The 18778-nt window shown below is 32.9% G+C and overlaps 1 protein-coding gene across 1 annotated transcript in view; it reads left to right on the forward strand.

Moving 5' to 3' along the window:
• The window catches only part of LOC148285300 (nose resistant to fluoxetine protein 6-like), a gene marked incomplete at its 3' end in the record, with an annotated part of 55258 nt that extends 40070 nt beyond the window's left edge, over positions 1-15188 (forward strand). The window contains exons 10-12 of the mRNA XM_088227515.1: positions 5326-5495; positions 12288-12464; positions 14992-15188. Coding sequence (XP_088083641.1) covers positions 5326-5495; positions 12288-12464; positions 14992-15188 — 544 coding nt within the window. The remainder of the gene's footprint in view (positions 1-5325; positions 5496-12287; positions 12465-14991) is intronic.
• Positions 15189-18778: the final 3590 nt, after the last annotated feature.

Here is an 18778-nt window from a genome sequence, read left to right on the forward strand (position 1 = left end):
AAAAAAGAGTTTCCCGCACTCACAACACTAGATTAAAAACTAAGGGCTCCCTGTTTGTTCCCCGAATTACAAATAACTTCGGAGAGCGAACATTAAATTGCGTTGTTCCAAGATTGTTCGATTACGATCGATTAAAGATCTTCAAATGAGAAAAAAAAAACTGAAGAAATATCTTCCAGATACTTTATAGTGCCTGTTTATAAATACATTTGTAAAATATAAATAAAATAAATGTAATATAAACCTGTCATAAAAAAAAATGTGTCCCACCGAAAAGTCTTTAGACTTAGTGGGTAACAAATCCGTATATGTATTTTTTAATTATAAAATAAACGCTGCTCTGCAGCACTGAAACTGAAACCAGCCAATGACTGGTCATAAGCCCTGTAAATGCCTAGACTCCCATATTCCCTTCTCAAAAAGGTTTTCCTTCTCTGTTGCAACAAATTTAAATGAGAACAACTCCCTAGGGGGAAAATCCAGCCATTCTGCAAACATTTGGACATACTCAAAACATTGTTGAATTAACTACCCGGTAAAAGAAGAAGTATACGAAATTGGGAAACAGTTTTCAGACGTTGCCTAGTAGGTGAATTGGTTCAGCCGGATGAATCTCACCCACATAATATAGGTTTCAGGTCTTTTAGTTCACGAAACAGGTGGTGTAATGGTCAGCGCGTTTGCCTACCATGCAAGAGGTCTTGGGTTTGATTCCCGACATGGTTGAAATGAAATATTTATTCAAAAGGGTGCTTTCACACTAGAATATTTCATAGCCTCTGGACTGGTATCTGAAGCGTAAGACCGATCATCTTAGCTTCATGTAACAAAATTGATCAAGATATGCTGCGATTGATGTACCAATCCAGTGCCCTATGTACCATTAGGTGCGGAAAGGAAATGATGATGATGATAATAAAAGTACTCGTTTTATTTATAGAACTGTCAGTAAAATACTTTTTGTGATAAAATATAACATTAAGTAGCACAAAGTTATCTTATATTTGTGTTATGATAATATATTGTTCGCGGTCTGGCAACATTACGCGACCACTCCACGAATGCGCGCAGTCGGGATATCGTGCAGGGGAGGGGGAGGTGATTAGGAACCTTATAGACACAGTGCGATGTATGCAAACTTGGTTCTACGCTCCGTCTGGTATATTATAATTCTATGTTCTCAGCTATTTCAAGACCAAGATATTTTATTTATGTTATTTTATGCAAAGAATCAAGAATAGTCCAGAAGGAGCGTAGAATCATATTTGAATACATCGGACTGTGTCCAATAATGCCCACTTCCGCCGCACGCATTCGTGATGCCGCCGCGTAATGTTGCACGATGCGAAAAAAAAACCATAACACAAATGTAAGGTAAAAAAAAGCAATCTGTTAATTTCTCTAAAATTATGCTGTGCACGCGGTAGTATTAATTGACACAACAGAGTAGATAAATAAAAGGTCATTTAATCATGTAGTAGTAGTAAAGTAAAGTAAAGTAAGTAAAGTAAATGAATTAATGAACTCTAAACTTAAAATATAAACCAAATTTTAGTTAACATAAAACGGATATTTTTATTTCATGTTAAAGGCGGCCTCCGTGGTGTAGTGGTCAAGACGCTTGACTCACGCACGGAAAGTTTTGGGTTCGGTTCCCGGTGAGAACACAAAAAAATAAAAATAATAATAATATTTGATGTTTTAAAGATAATGTCGGTCAAGTGTCCAACACAGAGTTATTAAATCCGAGATCCAATTTTCATTAGTTCTCTCATTAGATGAGCAAAGTAGGGTAAAAAAAATACTACCCTGGCAGCACTAACGAAATGTTCATTTTGTTTCTTCGACAATCTGACGGATGGAGAAATAATTCAATTTTTAAGTAATGCATTTGTTACATACACATTAATTTGCTAATTACACATGAAATGTGATTGCATCCTGTTTCTTTAAGATCCCAGCAGTATTTATACACTTTAAAAAGACACAACACGGCATGGTTAAATTCAAATCAGGAGTTGCCTACTAAGCGACGTCTACAGAGAAACTAATGGATTAAAACGTAAACCTTCTCATTTATGAGTAGTTTAGTCGCCTTCTGTTTGATGTGCGTATGCGGTTTCTGGACTATTCTTAATTCTATGATTTTATGTAATAGTTTTGGAGTTACCTATGGGAGAACGGTTGCAGCTTGTATTATTTTGCCAGTTATGTATGTTTTTAAAAAGTTAGAAACTCATCTGCATATTGACTTTCATCGTCACATAATATAAGTCTAATCTGTATTTTCTTTTTTTTTCGAAGGGGAAATTTAATTAAAATGAAAAGGAGAATGGTTCTTTGTATTATATTCTAGAAATAATATATAAATCTTATTAAATATGATAATGAAATTCCAAGAATTAAATTTCTCCAAATGCTTGCGAGAAATGTTAATTTATGAGGAAAGAAAGAACATCATTGAAAAACGGTTCGTGTCAGTTTATATTGCAAATTGTAAACCCCTAATTAAATTATCTTGCTCTGGGGTAAAAAATAACTAACCGGGTAGTGATCCCGTGAAAGTGTTGCGCACCATGGATGCGAGGTATGAGGTTCGAACCCCTGTCTCCGCAAATTACTACAAAAAAAGATAACCACTAATAGACTATTTACTTCCATCAGTTTATTCAAAACTGTGTAATAATAACTAACTTTATTTATTTATTTATTAATGAAATCATACAGTTTTTATATAAAATAAGGTACAAAAGAACAATTTTAAAAAGTAAGACCAATTACAGATTTCACACTTATGAATGCAGGAGGAGAGGGGAAAAATAATTTACTTCTAAAAAAGTAAAAATATTTTTTTTATATAAAAAGTTCATAAAAAGGAGAAGACATTGTAAAGCTACTCTACTTTCCTCCCTCTCTCTCTGCTTCCATGAACATGTCAATTTAATTGTAAAAAAATCACAACTAACAATAAATTATTCGATGCAGGTAGTAGATGTAGGTAAGTATAAATTAAGAGTTGAAATCAAATGATGATATCCGCAGCTCAATCACAAATTACAATCGACGTGTTTAAAAACATGCTAAGCATTTGAGCGATCACAATGAAAAATATGTAAAATCTATAAAACAACTTTATGTAAAAGCTCTGCTACTATACGCACGTAAACATTATTCTCTACCTTCCGTTACTAATACAAGAGTTACTCGATACTCCACCCTGATGCTGCAAAAAATAATACAACCTTCGGCCAAAGAGGATTGGCCTACTACTCGGTTAAAGTGTTCAATCTACTTCCATTATCCATAAGGACAATTAGTAAGTTCTTACAATATAAAATTGCTATTAAGAAATTGATAGAGGAGTTGGGTTGCACACGGATCGATAAGTGGATCAAGCCAAATAGGTAAAATGTGTTTACAGTTTATTAAATTTGTTTTATTGGTCTATATAAATTGGTTATGTTTTTTATGATTATTTTAGTTTTTTATTGTTTATTATGTTAAAGATAATTAGGTTAATTGGAATAATTGCGTTTTTTTATTGTTATTATTATGTTAACTTTGTTATTTATAATAATAAATATACTTTAGTTTTATTCCACTTTTATTTATAATTATTTTATAATTTTTTTACCAGTGACCGGGTTTCGTCGTGACCGACATCGTCAGTTTGGTTATAGTTTTAATTAAATTTAAATACACGTAATTCAAATACATTTTCATTATGAAACTTCATAAAATTATATATTTTACACCAGTTTTTATTATATACATTCAAACAAAACTTATATTCTAATAATTGTTATTACCTTATACTTAAATGATTTTAATTTAAATTCTTTTATTTACATAATTATATAAAATCATGATTTACAACCCCTGCTTGCACTTGTATATAACATAGACATTTGTTTAGTCTCCCACCAGTCTGACGATGTCGGTCACGACGAAACCCGGTCACTGGTAAAAAATTTATAAAATAATTTTAAATAAAAGTGGAATAAAACTATAAAGTATTTTTATTATTATAATTAAAATGCAGTTCCACCAAGAAATGTCAGTAGAAAAACTCAATATATTAACTTTGTTAAATAGCTAATCTTAGGCATGTTTCACATTTTGTAAAATGTTTCCCTCGGCACGGGGCACCCAAGTGAGGGAACATAATTCTGTATATAAAAAAGAATACAAACAATATAAAAGTATAAATGAATAAGTAAATAATGAACATGCTTAAGTTATAGCAGTCATAAGTCAACGCGTGTGTAATCTCTAAATCAACGCTCGTGATGTTTTTTTTTGTTTTTCTCGTAAATAAATACAGTTCACTGGTAAGAAATCGGCGTTTAGTATAAAAAAATAATACTAAATATTCCATTTGCAAAATAGTAAGAAGTATCTAATTCAAAAAAGTTAAAACTAAATTACAATTACCATGGCGACTGCTTTTCTTGACATTTGGCTTGCCAACCGCCAGCTAAATGCAATAAATAGCATGACAAATAATAAACAAATTAATAAAAATAGCAGTTTTGGAATATTTTCCATATTTACACCGGTGAAATTCAAATATGTGATTGCGCAGTAGGATTATACGTCGTGAAACGTAAATATTTTGATATTTAATATTAGGTGTTCACGGATGTTCCATTGTGATCGCGAAACCGATAAACAACCATTATGAGAAATTGTTATCACGTCGATAGTTAATTGTGATTGAGCTCCTGAGAATCTTCCAGTTTTATAATCATGTCTTTTTTAAACGAAGCACTTAGACAATTCTGGTCGAGCAATAAGGGGAGATTGCAGAAAAAAGTCCGTACGAGGTTTTCCCATTGCACGAATTATGCCATACTTAAAACCCATACGACTTTTGCTCAGAGACATATCTTATTTGTCGAAACGAGAGTGTTAAAGATTTTGAAAGAGCGTATTAAGCTCTCAAGGACCAAAACTATTTTCATAGGAGGAGTTAAGGACTAGATTTTCCTTAGTGGGAATGATTTGAGTAGGAAACTCCTTTATGATTTTTCGAATGTTTGAGTTTACTGTTTACCATATTGATGTGCCATTTATATTTTTTTTGAAATATTTTTTTGTGTTTCTGATCCCACATTTGTGATGATATATTCATGTGTCTGTGTCAAGTAATTGCTCGTCCTATCTCAACACAGGACTTTTAACCCCATGGAGTTGGGACATGTCTTAAATAATGCGTAATAAACTACATGTATGTAAATAAATAAATTGTTGCTATTTTAATTACGTCTAAAAGTTTGGTTAATAACTTGTTTTAAAATGAATAATTATCGTTTTGTTTTTTAGGCATTTCAAAATATCAGCCGGAATTCTGTTGATGTTGCTAGTCAGTTCATGGTTTACCACGGGTTATATTTCTTTGGCGAACAACTACAGAGCTAAAATACAAGAACCATTTGAGATGTTTGACCAGCTTTATGATAAACCTTGGTCGAGATTGGGCCCCTATTTAGTAGGTAAGAATCATACTTAAGATTTAATATAAATTTTCGTGTCCGCATAGAAACTTCTTAAAAAGTTATCATCATAATACTAATTACTTTTCTTGATTTGTTTTTTTAATTTTTTTAAATATGTATTTGGACCCCTGTATATAGTAGCCTTACGTGTCATGTACAAAGCTAAGGTACTCGGAAAAAATAGTTATTGTATGTCTTGAAAATGGGATGTTTGATCACTGATTTTGGTTTATTACCTTTATAAATGGACGGGGATGTGCAAATGACACACTGATCAAGCAAATAATAATTGGACAAAAAGTTTTGCAAAAAATTGCTATTAAGAAATGGATAGTGGAGGTGGGTTTCGCACGGATCGAAGAGTGGATCAAGCCAAATATGTAAAATGTATGCACTGTTTATGAATTTTATTAATTAGTCCATATAAATTGGTTATGTTTTTTATGAATATTTTTGTTTTTTTGTTTGTTTATTATGTTAATTATAATTAGGCTAATTGGTTTAATTACGTTTTTTTTATTGTTCTTATTTTGTTAATTTTTTAAACTTTGTTAAATATATTTCATAACTTTGTTAAATATTATTATCTTAGGCATCTTTCACATTTTTGTAAAATGCTTCCCTCGGCACGGGACACCCCAGTGAGGGAACATTATTCTGTATAAAAAAAAATACAAACAATGTAAAAGTATAAATAAATAAATAAATAAAAAAATAAATAAGTTTAATCACCATTGTTGCAATGTTCAATAACAATGGCGCGTGATAACTACTTTTAACTATAGTGTGGATATTTGTTAAGGATATTCTATCTTTCCTGCATTCTGCTTCAAGATTATGGCGTTGTAAACTAAAAACTGTAATGGGCACTGAAATAACAGATGTTCGATTCTGTGAAGAAATATCATCGCATGGACAATAGTCATCATTCCTTAATTTAAACCTATTTAGATAAATTCTCATAGCTTCGTGTCCGGTAAACATTTAGGTCGTTTCGAAAGTACTTTGGTGATGACGACGGAAGTTTGCTGCATCAGCCAGCGTTGGGTTTAGTGATTTTACCTGTAGAAGAAGCGCGGTAATGATCCTCCCAACGCTGCTGCGTATTTTGTTTTATCTTAATTTGTTGCAACAGATAAGGAAAACAGTTTTGAGAAGGGAATATGAAAGTCTAGGCATTTACAAGGCTTATGACCTGTCATTGGCTGGTTTAAGTAGCCACATTACACACTGTGTAACATTTACTATTCTACTTCTTTAAACATCCACATTTCCTCAACTCTTCCATCTGTTGACTTTTGTAAAGTTCAGCAGGATGAATCTTACTCACATGATAATGGTTTCAGCTTTTTTACTTCCAATGACAGGTCATGAGCCCGGTAAATGCCTAGACTTCTATATTCCCTTCTCAAAAATGATTTCCCTCTCTGGCGCGCCTATTGAAACAATTGATCCTTGAGATCGTGTCCCAGCTACGTCCACCCTCTGGATTTTAACACGAAATAAATTGATTGTTTAACACACTGTAGAACTAATTATAGGCAGAATGGTAAATGTTACACGTAGTGTAAAGTGATCACTCCCAGCCGATGACAAATCATAAGATGTATGTATACTCGTAAATTAATATTCACAACAGCTTCATATCTGTTTAAAAAAAATAATTCAAAAAGAACCTAGTGTAATTAACATATTACAACAAAGATGAAGAACATTTAAATAAGGTAATAAAGAAGTCTAGGTATCTACAGGGCTTACAGACTGTCAAATATCTTTACTATTGGGCAGATTTTTTATATTCAAGTTTTTAATTACCGGTTGTAGATTGTTTAATTACCAGTTGTAGGTTGTAGATTGTTATTATATATAATATCCCCTCATACGAGCACTTTTGCTGTATGGGAATATTTCGTACAAATAAAATATATAATATGTAATAAATATGTAAAGTCTAAAAACTTTCTATTGTGTCATTAATAAAAAAAAAATCTAAGTATGAAAAAATAAGATTTAATGCAGAACCTCTAATTCCATAGTTCTTCGCTCTTCACATCATATAAAGCTTCGTGATTAATCAACATTTCACTAGTTCACATCACGTTTGCACTCATTTTCATAGGCAAAAATCTACAGAACTCATTAACATTTAAAAAAAACGTTCGATTACGGTTTGTACCACTATGACGGCCGTCCTGCAAATTACGGCACCGATGTTTGACGTTTTACTCACAACCATCGCTCTCTAGGAAACCAGCACCATTGGTTTTACAGACAACGTTTTGATGACGTCATCCATCGCCACACAACGGCCGCTAGACGACGGCACCGCTCTTTTAAACCATGGCTTCAGAGAAGGAGGCATAATGCCAAACCCCCCCTTGATGACGCCGAATCTTCAAAGATATTAATGTTTCTCATGGTCCCTTTGTGGAACTTGCTTTAGTGTCTTCACTTGCGAGATGGAGGATTATAATATCCTGAATTGGGGGAGAAATGATCAAATAAATTTATCAAGATTACGTATTCGTCGGTTAGCGTGTATATTAATATTATTAATTAGTAAAGTATCAAGGTGGCAGCTAATAATTTTATAAGACCAGGTAAGGGTGGTTCTTATTTCTAGGATTAGTTATAATGTAACAACTATTGATTTCAAACCATTAAAATTATCTCAAATATTTTATTTTTTACGTTTTTTTTAATGCCATTTAATTTTTGTTATTGACAAGTTACTTTATATTTTATACCTTATTTTTTTCTTGTCTCTTTAGAACATTTATTTATTTATTATATATTTACTGACGGACTTGTGCAGTCCGTTCCAACAATGAAAAATACAATTTCTTATAATAAATTTATTTATTTATTTATTCATTCAAAATTACAATCGTTCAAATATTTATGAACTTATTAAGTCTTTGTAGGCTGTGCCTGTGTTAAGCCGTAATAATTTACAATAAAAATACCTAGTAAAATTAATTAGATTAAATTATAATGACATGTGATGTAATAGAATAACAAATACAGAAAAACAAGTATAAGTAAATACAGGTACTAATCAAATGAAATACAACTAAATAGATTAACATATTACGACAGAGATGAAGAACATTTAAGAGAAGGTAATATAGAAGTCTAGGCATCTACAGGGCTTATGACCTGTCAATGGCTGGTTTAAGTGGCCACTTTACACACTGTGTAACATTCACCATTCTGCCCGTATTTGAACATCTATATTCCTGCAATTCTTTCATCTGTTGATGTTTGTGAAGTTTCCTTGATTCTAGTCTTTGTCTACAAAAATTTGGACAAACTCAAAATATTGTTGATAAATAGATTAAAGCCAGGACAAAATATAAATAAATTACTACCTCCAGACAAGATAAGATCCGGTCAATCTTTGTGATTTTTTTAAATCTATAAAGAATAACACAAAAAAGTCCAGATCTTGTCTCGAGTTTTTTACTATACGACACAATCGGGACATTGGTCTGTGTTTGTGTTTATACTGTGTTGATCAACGAACAGCACAATATTATTTCGCAACCGGCGGTATTAAAAGCAAATTTAGAAATCTGCACTTAAAACGGAAAAAATGTTATTGATACCAAAATAAAACATACAAAAAACCCACCTACCTAAATAATAGCGTAATTCAAAACCGTCTCTAAATCTTGCAAAAACAGATTTCAATTATAGTACTTGACACCGAAAACTTAGCGTTCTCCATTGAGTTGGTGAAGCATAATTACAAATCTCACAATTCTTTTTTCAAAGCTTTTCGCAAATATATCTGTAACTTGTTCAATGAAAATTTCTAATACCCGTATGCAGAGACAAAACTTAAGGTGAGGAAAGTACATTCTATTGTTTTCACCTTCGGGTTATTCTCCGCATTTGAGATTAGAATGTACTTTCCTCACCTTAAGTTTTGTCTCTGCATTCGGGTATAAGTTAGCTTCTAATACCCTTATTTATACCCAGTTTTTTTTTGAAAGTACGAACTTTAATATTGTGTTTATGTTTATGTTTTACATAACCAAAATGTGATTAGATTTTTTTCTTGTTAGGTTAGTTTTTTTTTATTTGCATAAATCATACTTTTTAGTTTTGTATGTAAAATAACTTATGTCATTTTTAATCATTTATACTTAGACTTTTAAAAAATTGAACCTACTGCCATAACAAACGTAACATGCCCGCCTCAGAGTAATAACACGCCACTGGCTAGAGCCACACATACGTAGAAAAAAATCTATTTGATTAACAACTACGAATTTAGTTCCAGATTAGAGCAAACTACGGGTTGTTGGTACGTGTTGCGAATTGCAAGCGCAAACAGAAACCATCCGTTACACGTTTGTCGTTAAACTAAAAACAAAACAAAAATTTGGAACTTTTTTTCTATGCAATGGAGCAATTATTAATCTGAGATACACACCCATAGAATTTAGAATAGTCCAGAAACCTTAAAAAAATATTATTTACAGAATCGTCTCAATCTATGTATATGTGTTATTATTCGATCAACACAGCGCAAACTATGGCTTGCATGCACCAATGTCCTAATTGTGTCGTATTGTAAACTCGAGACAAGATCTGGACTTTTTTAGTGTAAGTCTTTATAGATTTAAAAATTCACTAAGATAGACCGGATCGTGTCTTGAAGTAGTGATTTTATTTTTTTTTGTCGTAGCTTTAATTTTATTAAATTATCTTTTATTTTATTAGTGCCTGTATTTATTATAAGAAATTGTATTCACCATCGTTAGAATGGACTGCATAAGTCCGTCAAATAAATAATAAAAATGTTTTCATGCGCACGGTAAAAATCGGAGCATTAAATTGTACGGCAAAGTTTCCTGAAAGGGTAAGATTTTTTTTTTTTTAAATAAAAAAACTACTTTGAACGACGTCACTGGTTCATATAAATCACCCAATGATAAGAGGGTTATGAAACATTTCCGGTTTGCTTGCAGTCAATGGACCAATGGGCAGAACTAATCGAGAATAAGCGGAAGAGAACCTCTGACGTCACACGCGGAGTTACTTCAGAAATAAATAACATTTAATAGAACGATATATATTGTAATCTGCAACTGTGTGACCAACATTCAAAAATAGATATATTTTCAATAATATGTTTTACATTTACATTTTTAATAATATGATAAGTTTTGTATGATTACTTATTTTATGTTATGTATAACATTTACAATAACAATGTTATGTGGAAGCCTCTAATTGGACTTTATGATATTTACATAGAATTAAGAATAGTCCAGAAACCGCATGCGCACATCAAACAGAAGGCAACTACTCATAAATGAGTTGGTTTAAGTTTTGACCCATTAGTTTTTTTGTAGACGTCGCTCGAATTTAACCATGCCGTATTGTGTCCTTTTAAAGTGTATAAATACTGCTAGGATCTTAAAGAAACAGGATGCAATCACATTTCATGTGTAATTATTAAATGAATGTGTTTGTCACAAATGCTTTACTTAAAAATTGAATTATTTTTCCATTTGTCAGATTGTCGAAGAAACGAAATGGAAATTTCGTTAGTGTTGCTAGAGTAGTAACAATTTTTACCCTACTTTGCTCATATAATAAGAAAAACAATTAAAATTGAACCTCGGATTAAACAACGCCGTGGTGAACATTTGGCCGATATTATCTTTAAAACATAAAATATTATTTAACATAATATAAAAATATCCGTTTTATGTAAAATGAAATTTGTTTTATATTTTAAGTTCAAAGTTCATTAGTTCAATTACTCTTATTGAATGACCCTTTGCTTATCTACTCTGAATTGTCAATCAATGTTTCCGAGTGCAGAATGAAATTTGAGAAAAATTAACAAATTGTTTTTTTTTTTACCCTTAGTTTCAATTTCAGTGTTGCAGAGCAGCGTTTATTTTATAATTAAAAAATACATATAATAATTTGTTACCCACCAAGTCTAAAGACTTTTCAGTGGGACACATTTTTTTTTATGACAGGTTTATATTACATTTATTTTATTTATATTTTACAGATTTATTTATAAACAGGCACTATAAAGTATCTAGAAGATATTTCTTCAGTTCTTTTTTTTTCATTTGAAGATTTTTCATGTTAATGATGGTTTGAGGGAGATCATTGAACAATCTTGGAACAACGCAATTCAATGTTCGCTCTCCGAAATAATTTGTAATTCGGGGAACAGACAGGGAGCCCTTAGTTTTTAATCTAGTGTTGTGAGTGTGGGAAACTCTTTTTTTATATTCCGGATCAACAAAGTGTTACATTTGTGTTATGGTTATATTCTTCGCGATCTGGCAATATTACTCGGTGACTTCAAATATGCGCGCGGCGAAAGTGTGGGAATTATTGGACACAGTCCGATGTATTCAAATATGATTCTACGCTCCGCTCCTTCTGGACTATTCTTAATTCTATGGATATTTATTTATAGTATAATTGTATCTTGTAAATTTATGAATGTCTGTTAGCTTTCCAATGAAATAAAATAAAAATAAATAAATGAAAGATTTATTTTTTTGGTTTAGTTTAATAGTCTATCAACATTTATTTTTTTTAAACCACTGTAATTTCTCATTCGTCCTGCATTGGGTTTCTGTTTTATTTTTGTTATAATTTCTATGTATTTATACCATACCTAATAGCGCTGTGTACACACCAATAATTAAAAATGGCCGTTGGGTGTAAAACAATATTTGAAAAAACGTAAATAACTACGTGACGGGTAGATTTCTAAATAAAAAAGCGTGATTTATTTTTCAGGTATGATCACAGGTTGCTATTTATGGCGAAGGCGTAACATCAACACCATGCCCACGTGGGTAGTGGCCATAGGGTGGCCATGCGCTCTAGCCACCATGGCCTCCATCGTGTATGGAATGCGCCATGGGCACCTCGAGCTGTGGCCAACTGCTTTCTACGTCAGCATCGGCCATACAGGTAAAAAACAACAATAAAACACTATTATTCATCTCAAGAGGGAAAAAGCCTTTTTTGACAACGGAAAATTTAACTACGAAGCAATTACACTCTTGACAATCTTGTACCCATGCATAAAAATAATATCCTTGCCGTCACAATGATAATACATATTGGGAAAATAAATGGTAAAGGGGATTTTAGAGCTTTCGATTAATGGAATTACTGACGTATTCTTTCCATAATCTATTTACTATGCAATAGGTATCGCAAAACCGTCTAACTTCTTGACTCTAGATTCTACCTCTTTTGCCTTTAGTACTTTCATCTCTGACGTTCTGAGCAGTTGTTTAGTTTTTCTATCTAGTACATCTACTTGGTTTTTCGTATTTTTTATTTTCTCTCTATCTATCCTCGCCTCTGTTGTATACACCATGATTCGGTCTGACACACGTTTTGTGTATCCGAATTATGTGTCCAATAATCATATGTTCATTGTACTATTAGACATTTTTTAGGCATCCAGATGTTTACTAACTGAGATGGATATGTTCTCATCATCTGCATGGCATGTGATGTTAATGACCTTATCTCCCTTAGAAGATTCACTACTTTTTTTTATTCTTAAAAGCGTTTTTTTATATATATTTATTTTGCTTGTGTAAGAAAAGGTTTTAGGCGTATATATTATTGTTGTATATTCAGTTATAAAGGTGCTAAACTTGCTTTATTTCTTTGTTGTTGTCAATATGTGTTATTTTCTAAATGCTAATATTATTTATGTTCCGAACTGAGTTTTTGTAACTCCTGGAAATGAATTTCAACGTATTATACTTGTAAAATACTTTGTGTTATATGATTTATAAATAAAATAAAAAATAAAATAAAAAATCATTTATAAAACCAATTTATTACGTGTCCATGCGGATACGTAATACAGTTGCAAGAAAAAAATCCATGAAAGATTTTCTTTTCAATTGGTCCAGATCAGACGTAGTGAAAAATTCACCACAATATCCAGATATTGTGGTGAATTTTTCACTACGTCCTTCCATATCCCCTCTTTCCCACCTGCTGACAAGCCTCTTAAATAGAGGCTTAGCGGGTTATTCCTTATAAATAAATAAAAATGGAAAAAAGTTATGTGTGAGAAATAAAAAAATTTTACATTTTACATTTACATTTTTTTTTTTTTTTTTTTGCACCACAACAGGCCAGGAGGCCTAATTACAGTGGTGAATTACATCACAGAGCACCCAGGCTTGAGAAAAATCAAATTTTAATTTTTGTGTTCTCACCGGGAATCGAACCCGGAACCTTCCGTGCGTGAGTCAAGCTTCTTGACCACTACACCACGGAGGCCGCCGTGTGTTTATATCCCAGGACGAGTGTTTTTGACTCGATCCCTAATCTTTTTACGAAACAAAGTAGCGATATTTATTTATTCATACAAATACATACGGTGTATTCAGAAAATGCCGGAAATTTTCGTTTTTTGAAAAATAAAATACATATTCGTCTACATAAGATATTATGGGCTTGTACCAGCGCTTCTTCCAATCCTCGAAACACTTCTTAAACTCGATTTTTGGGGTAGCCTGTAGCTCTTTCAGTGATGCGCTTTTAATTTCATCTATGCTTGTAAAATGACGGCCCTTTAAGGTCCTCTTTGTTTTTGGAAATAAGAAAAAGTAACGCGGAGCCATGCCTGGAAAATATGGATGCTGCGGCAATAAACATTAATGTTTTTGGCCAAAAATTCACGAACTAGCAATGAAGTGTGAGCAGGTCCATTATCATGGTGCAAAAGCCATGAATTGTTTTGCTACAAATCCAGGCGTTTTTTTTCGGATTGCTTCACGCAAACGGCGCAGCGTTAAACTTGTAGATAGTACTCTTTATTGACTGTTTGACCTTGTGGAAAGAATTTATGATGCGCTATGCCATTAAAAATGAAAAGCACAGTAAGCATCGCCTTCACGTTCGACCGCACTTGTCGAGCCTTTTTCGGTCTTGGCAATCCAGTATGCCTTCACTGGAACGATTGTGCCTTAGTTTCGACGTCATTTCCGCAAACACATGTTTTGTCACCTGTTATAACATGTTTCAGTAATTCTGCATCGTCGTTAACTTCATTTAGTGATACAAAATACGCGAGATAATACGGCCTCGAGAGCGTTTGGAATACCAGCCCTGACCAACTTCAATTCGCCGCTGTTTTTGTTCAAAATTCAACAATTTCGGAACAAATTTTGCTGCTATGCGTTTCATCCTTAAAACATTCGAAAAATTTCATGGCATAAGCTAATCCAACAAGCCAAGCCAACATCATCAGCAACTTCTCAGATTATGATTCGGCGATCGTCCATAACCATTTCATTAACTTTTTCATGTATATTATTTTGTTAGCAGTTCTTGTAGACTTATAAAAGGAAAGAGAGTTTTCACTCTATCTTTAATTACACATGTCATTAAATATGTATACAGTTTAACCACATTGATTTTTTCAAGTGGGTATCTTTATTTTTATGAATATTTCTGTCGCCAGCTTGGAGTGCAGCCACAGCGTGGATCGTGATCTGCTGCGTGTCCAAGCGTGGAGGACTAGTCTCAGGAATCCTGGGCTACCGAGGAGTTCTACCGCTCAGCCGGCTGGCGTACTGCGCCTACCTGGTGCACCCGACCATCATGATGCTGTCGTCCTACCAGATGGATGGACCGGTTCATCTCCACAATGGGATCGTGGTAAGGAAGAAGCAACGTCACATTTATCTGATAACCATCTCTTGTCCAAGCGCGGCTCATTGACTTGTTCTAGATAGCTTAAGATATAATTAATTACTACAAGGCTCTCAGCTTTTAGAGCGATGTTTTTTTTCTTATTTTGTCACGTGGGGGGCTATTACAATCGGAAGCTATACCTTCACCATGACGCTATATTTGAAGATATTTTCTCCCGAACGATTACGAAAATACACTGTCGACCCTGTATCTTCGAGTTTCGAGCTAAAAACACTATCGGGGGCACCGTATTCTAAGATACAATCTACGCCTTGGAAGTAACAAAGATCATGTTCAATCAAGCACTTTTTGCTCTTAATGAAGTTAATCAAAATTTCGAATCGTTCTGATGTGGTTATTTTTTATTTCTTTGGGATAGATCTTCCAGCTTTTCGTAGATCCCTTTGCCACTAAAACAATGTGGAATAAAGATAGATTGTCATGGTTTAGCTCGAAGTCTTGTATGTTTATCATGTTTATGAGTATATTGTAAACCATTATTGTATCGCCCTTATTTGTCTTTGCTACATAGTTTTATTTTTTCTGTTCAGTTTCTTGCATATATATATATATATAGTTGGATAATTTATATAGCGCCATTTTTGTGAAAATCACCTCAAGGGCGCTGTACAATTAATAAATATCCCAGTACGTCTTGCAGCTACAGAGCGCATGGACGGTTGGGATTCTAGTTCCTCGTTTTCAATTAAGATCAATAAAAAATTATAACAGATAGGAGCTAGATTACAGGACGTCTTGCAGCTACAGAGCGCATAGACAGTTAGAAATTTAGCCCCTATTTACACATTTTAAAAATTGACAAATAAATTTAGTGTATTAATGATACTAAAAAAAAATAAAAATAATATGAATAGTAAAAAGGAGTAAGATTACAGCACGTCTTGCAGCTACTAAGCGCATAGACGATTGGAATTCTAGACCCCATTTATAAAATTTAGGTATTTTTAAGTTGGTATATGAAAGCTAGATAACCAATCATCGTGCAGCTACAAAGCGCATGGACGAGTGGAATTCTAGCAAAGTTAGAATGATATCAATAAATTTATAAAAAATAGAGCATAGTAGTAAGTTTGTCAAGTGTTCATGCCAAGAACTAAGCAATAAAAAACTAAATAAATGAAGCACTGTATCAATTCCATGGTTAACAAAGGGAGATAGATGTTTCTTCATGTAACTGTTGGCTTAGGCCGTATATATAATAAAAAACGAATTAATAAATGAAAGAAGCCTATTTAAAAAAACACAGGAAAAATATAAAAAAAAACATTATTTTCCATTAAATGTGTAGTAACGTTTGACAACTAAGACAATATCGGACATGAACCCTCCATATAATTTGCCGAACTCACAGTTAAAGGAGCAATAAAAACAGTAGTGATAAATTGAATTAAAATCGCAGTTTATCAAATTGTAAGGCACCGTGGCGCAGTTGGTAAGACAGCTAACTGTGAAACTAGCGTCGCGGGTTCGATCCCCGCCAGTTGCAAGAAAAAAATCCAAGAAAGATTTTTTTGGGATTGGTCTGGGTGTTGTGGTTTATTTTTCATAACTTCCTTTCATATCCTATTTCTCCACCTGCTGACAGGCCTCTAAAGAAGAGGCTTAGCGGGTTATTCCTTTTTAAAAAAATATATAAGCATAGAAAATAAATTAAGCTACTTAATTATTGACAAATAAAGCATCGTTAACAACGCTATCTTATATGTATATATCGAGACGGTATACTTAACTTCCGTATCATCTGTATTTTACCTCGGTATGTTCTACCTACTTGTCATATCGACATCATATGATCGAAACAAGCCAATGGAATGACCGCAAACAATTAGTTCGCGTTTCTTACGTCATTAATATTTTTAAAAAGTTCTCATTTATGGTTTAAATAGGCTTCTGTAATAAAAAATGCTAACTTCAAAGCGATTATAAACTCAAATAAATCCCAATTCAAGTAAAAATGCTCGGTTGAACTTGAATTTTGTATGACTTTTGGAAATCATCCAGACGGTACGCTTAACGATCGTCTGTATGTATCTACCGATCGACTACAAAGCCGGCTTCTTTAACGTCTCGATGCATACACTCGGAAAGACAGTAAAACAGATGGAAAAAAATATAATAACTAAATTAATTTTTTAGAGTGGTAACTTTCTGACGCATACAATCTATGTTTGACGCCTAGATACTCTTATTTGTTAATAGGAGAGAACCTAGCGACATAATTATCACATCTAAGCGTTCGTTTTATTGAAGTGACAGTTGTGTCGGAATTTAATTCGACTTCAAAACTTACTTATTTCTCTCTCATATTTTTGATAGACTTTAAAGAAAAAAGTGTCAACCTCAACACTATTAGAATTTTTAATAAATAATAACTAAAGGAAAAATTGCTAGGTGGAGCATAATTTTTGACACTTTCGATGCGTAGATAAACGTATCGAGGGGTTCTAGACCCGTCGGTATAAACTGATGCACTTACATCAAAACTTGATGTTGGGGGTATCGGTAGTATACCTTTATAGTCGGTCGGAAGACTTTTATCTTCAACTATGACGTCATACTGAAGCTATTTCATTTTAGAGCGTAGATATGAGTACCGTGACGTACGCTTCCTCTTGTTTCATATCGATGTACCTACTCAAAACTTGAAGGTGGGGGGGTTGGTAGTATATCTTTATAAGCGTTAGAGGGAATTTATCTTCAACCATACCGTCAAGGTGAAGGTATGGCGTATTTATATTCCCATCATAATCGAGGCCCTGGTGATGCGAGAGAGGCGCAAAAGTTATACCTCGATAGCTTAGAGAGCGCATGAACTAATCCAAGATGGTCCAGCAAGGTCAGCCAACACACACGTTACTAAGGAAGTTTACTGCCACTTTACATACAATGGAAATCGACTAACCTGTGTTGAAGTGTTCCCCCTCACTCCACCAGATATTATTTGCGGGAATGATGCGGATATTAGGTTCTTTCTTTATTCGGCTTTGTGTATCAGGATTTTTGGATATTGGATGCGGTGATGAAAATAATGCCATTGAAACTTTAGCGGTAACTTTTTATGATAGCAGTAGGAATATTATTTTTTGTTATTAGTTTATCGTGCGGATCACAGAAGAGATAATTTGTTTTATCAGATGTCAGTTTTATAATTTATCCATAAATTAGCCACTAATGTAATTGTAGACGAAGAACTAAAACTAGTAAAAAATTGTAGTCAACATGGACATAATACGAGAATATCAGAAAAATACCATATACAACTTTCTAAAACAAGACAAGGACAATCAAGACTAATGAACCAGGGACTGAAATTATACAATAAACTACCAGACAAAACTAAACAAAATACTCAGACAAACTTTTCAAAAGATGTAAAAAATATTATTTTGAACAACAGAGTATAAATGAAAAATGTATATATTATTTTATGTAAAATAAATGTAATAATCCGTAAGGGTTTATAAATAAATTTTCAAATAAAAAATTTAAAAAAAATAAAAAAAATATTTGAATATGGAATTTGTGAATTGTTG

This window comes from Micrasema longulum, unplaced genomic scaffold (assembly GCF_059751315.1).
Source record: "Micrasema longulum isolate JH-2025_06_02 unplaced genomic scaffold, ASM5975131v1 h1tg000044l, whole genome shotgun sequence".
In the NCBI taxonomy this organism is placed as follows: Eukaryota; Metazoa; Arthropoda; class Insecta; order Trichoptera; family Brachycentridae; genus Micrasema; species Micrasema longulum.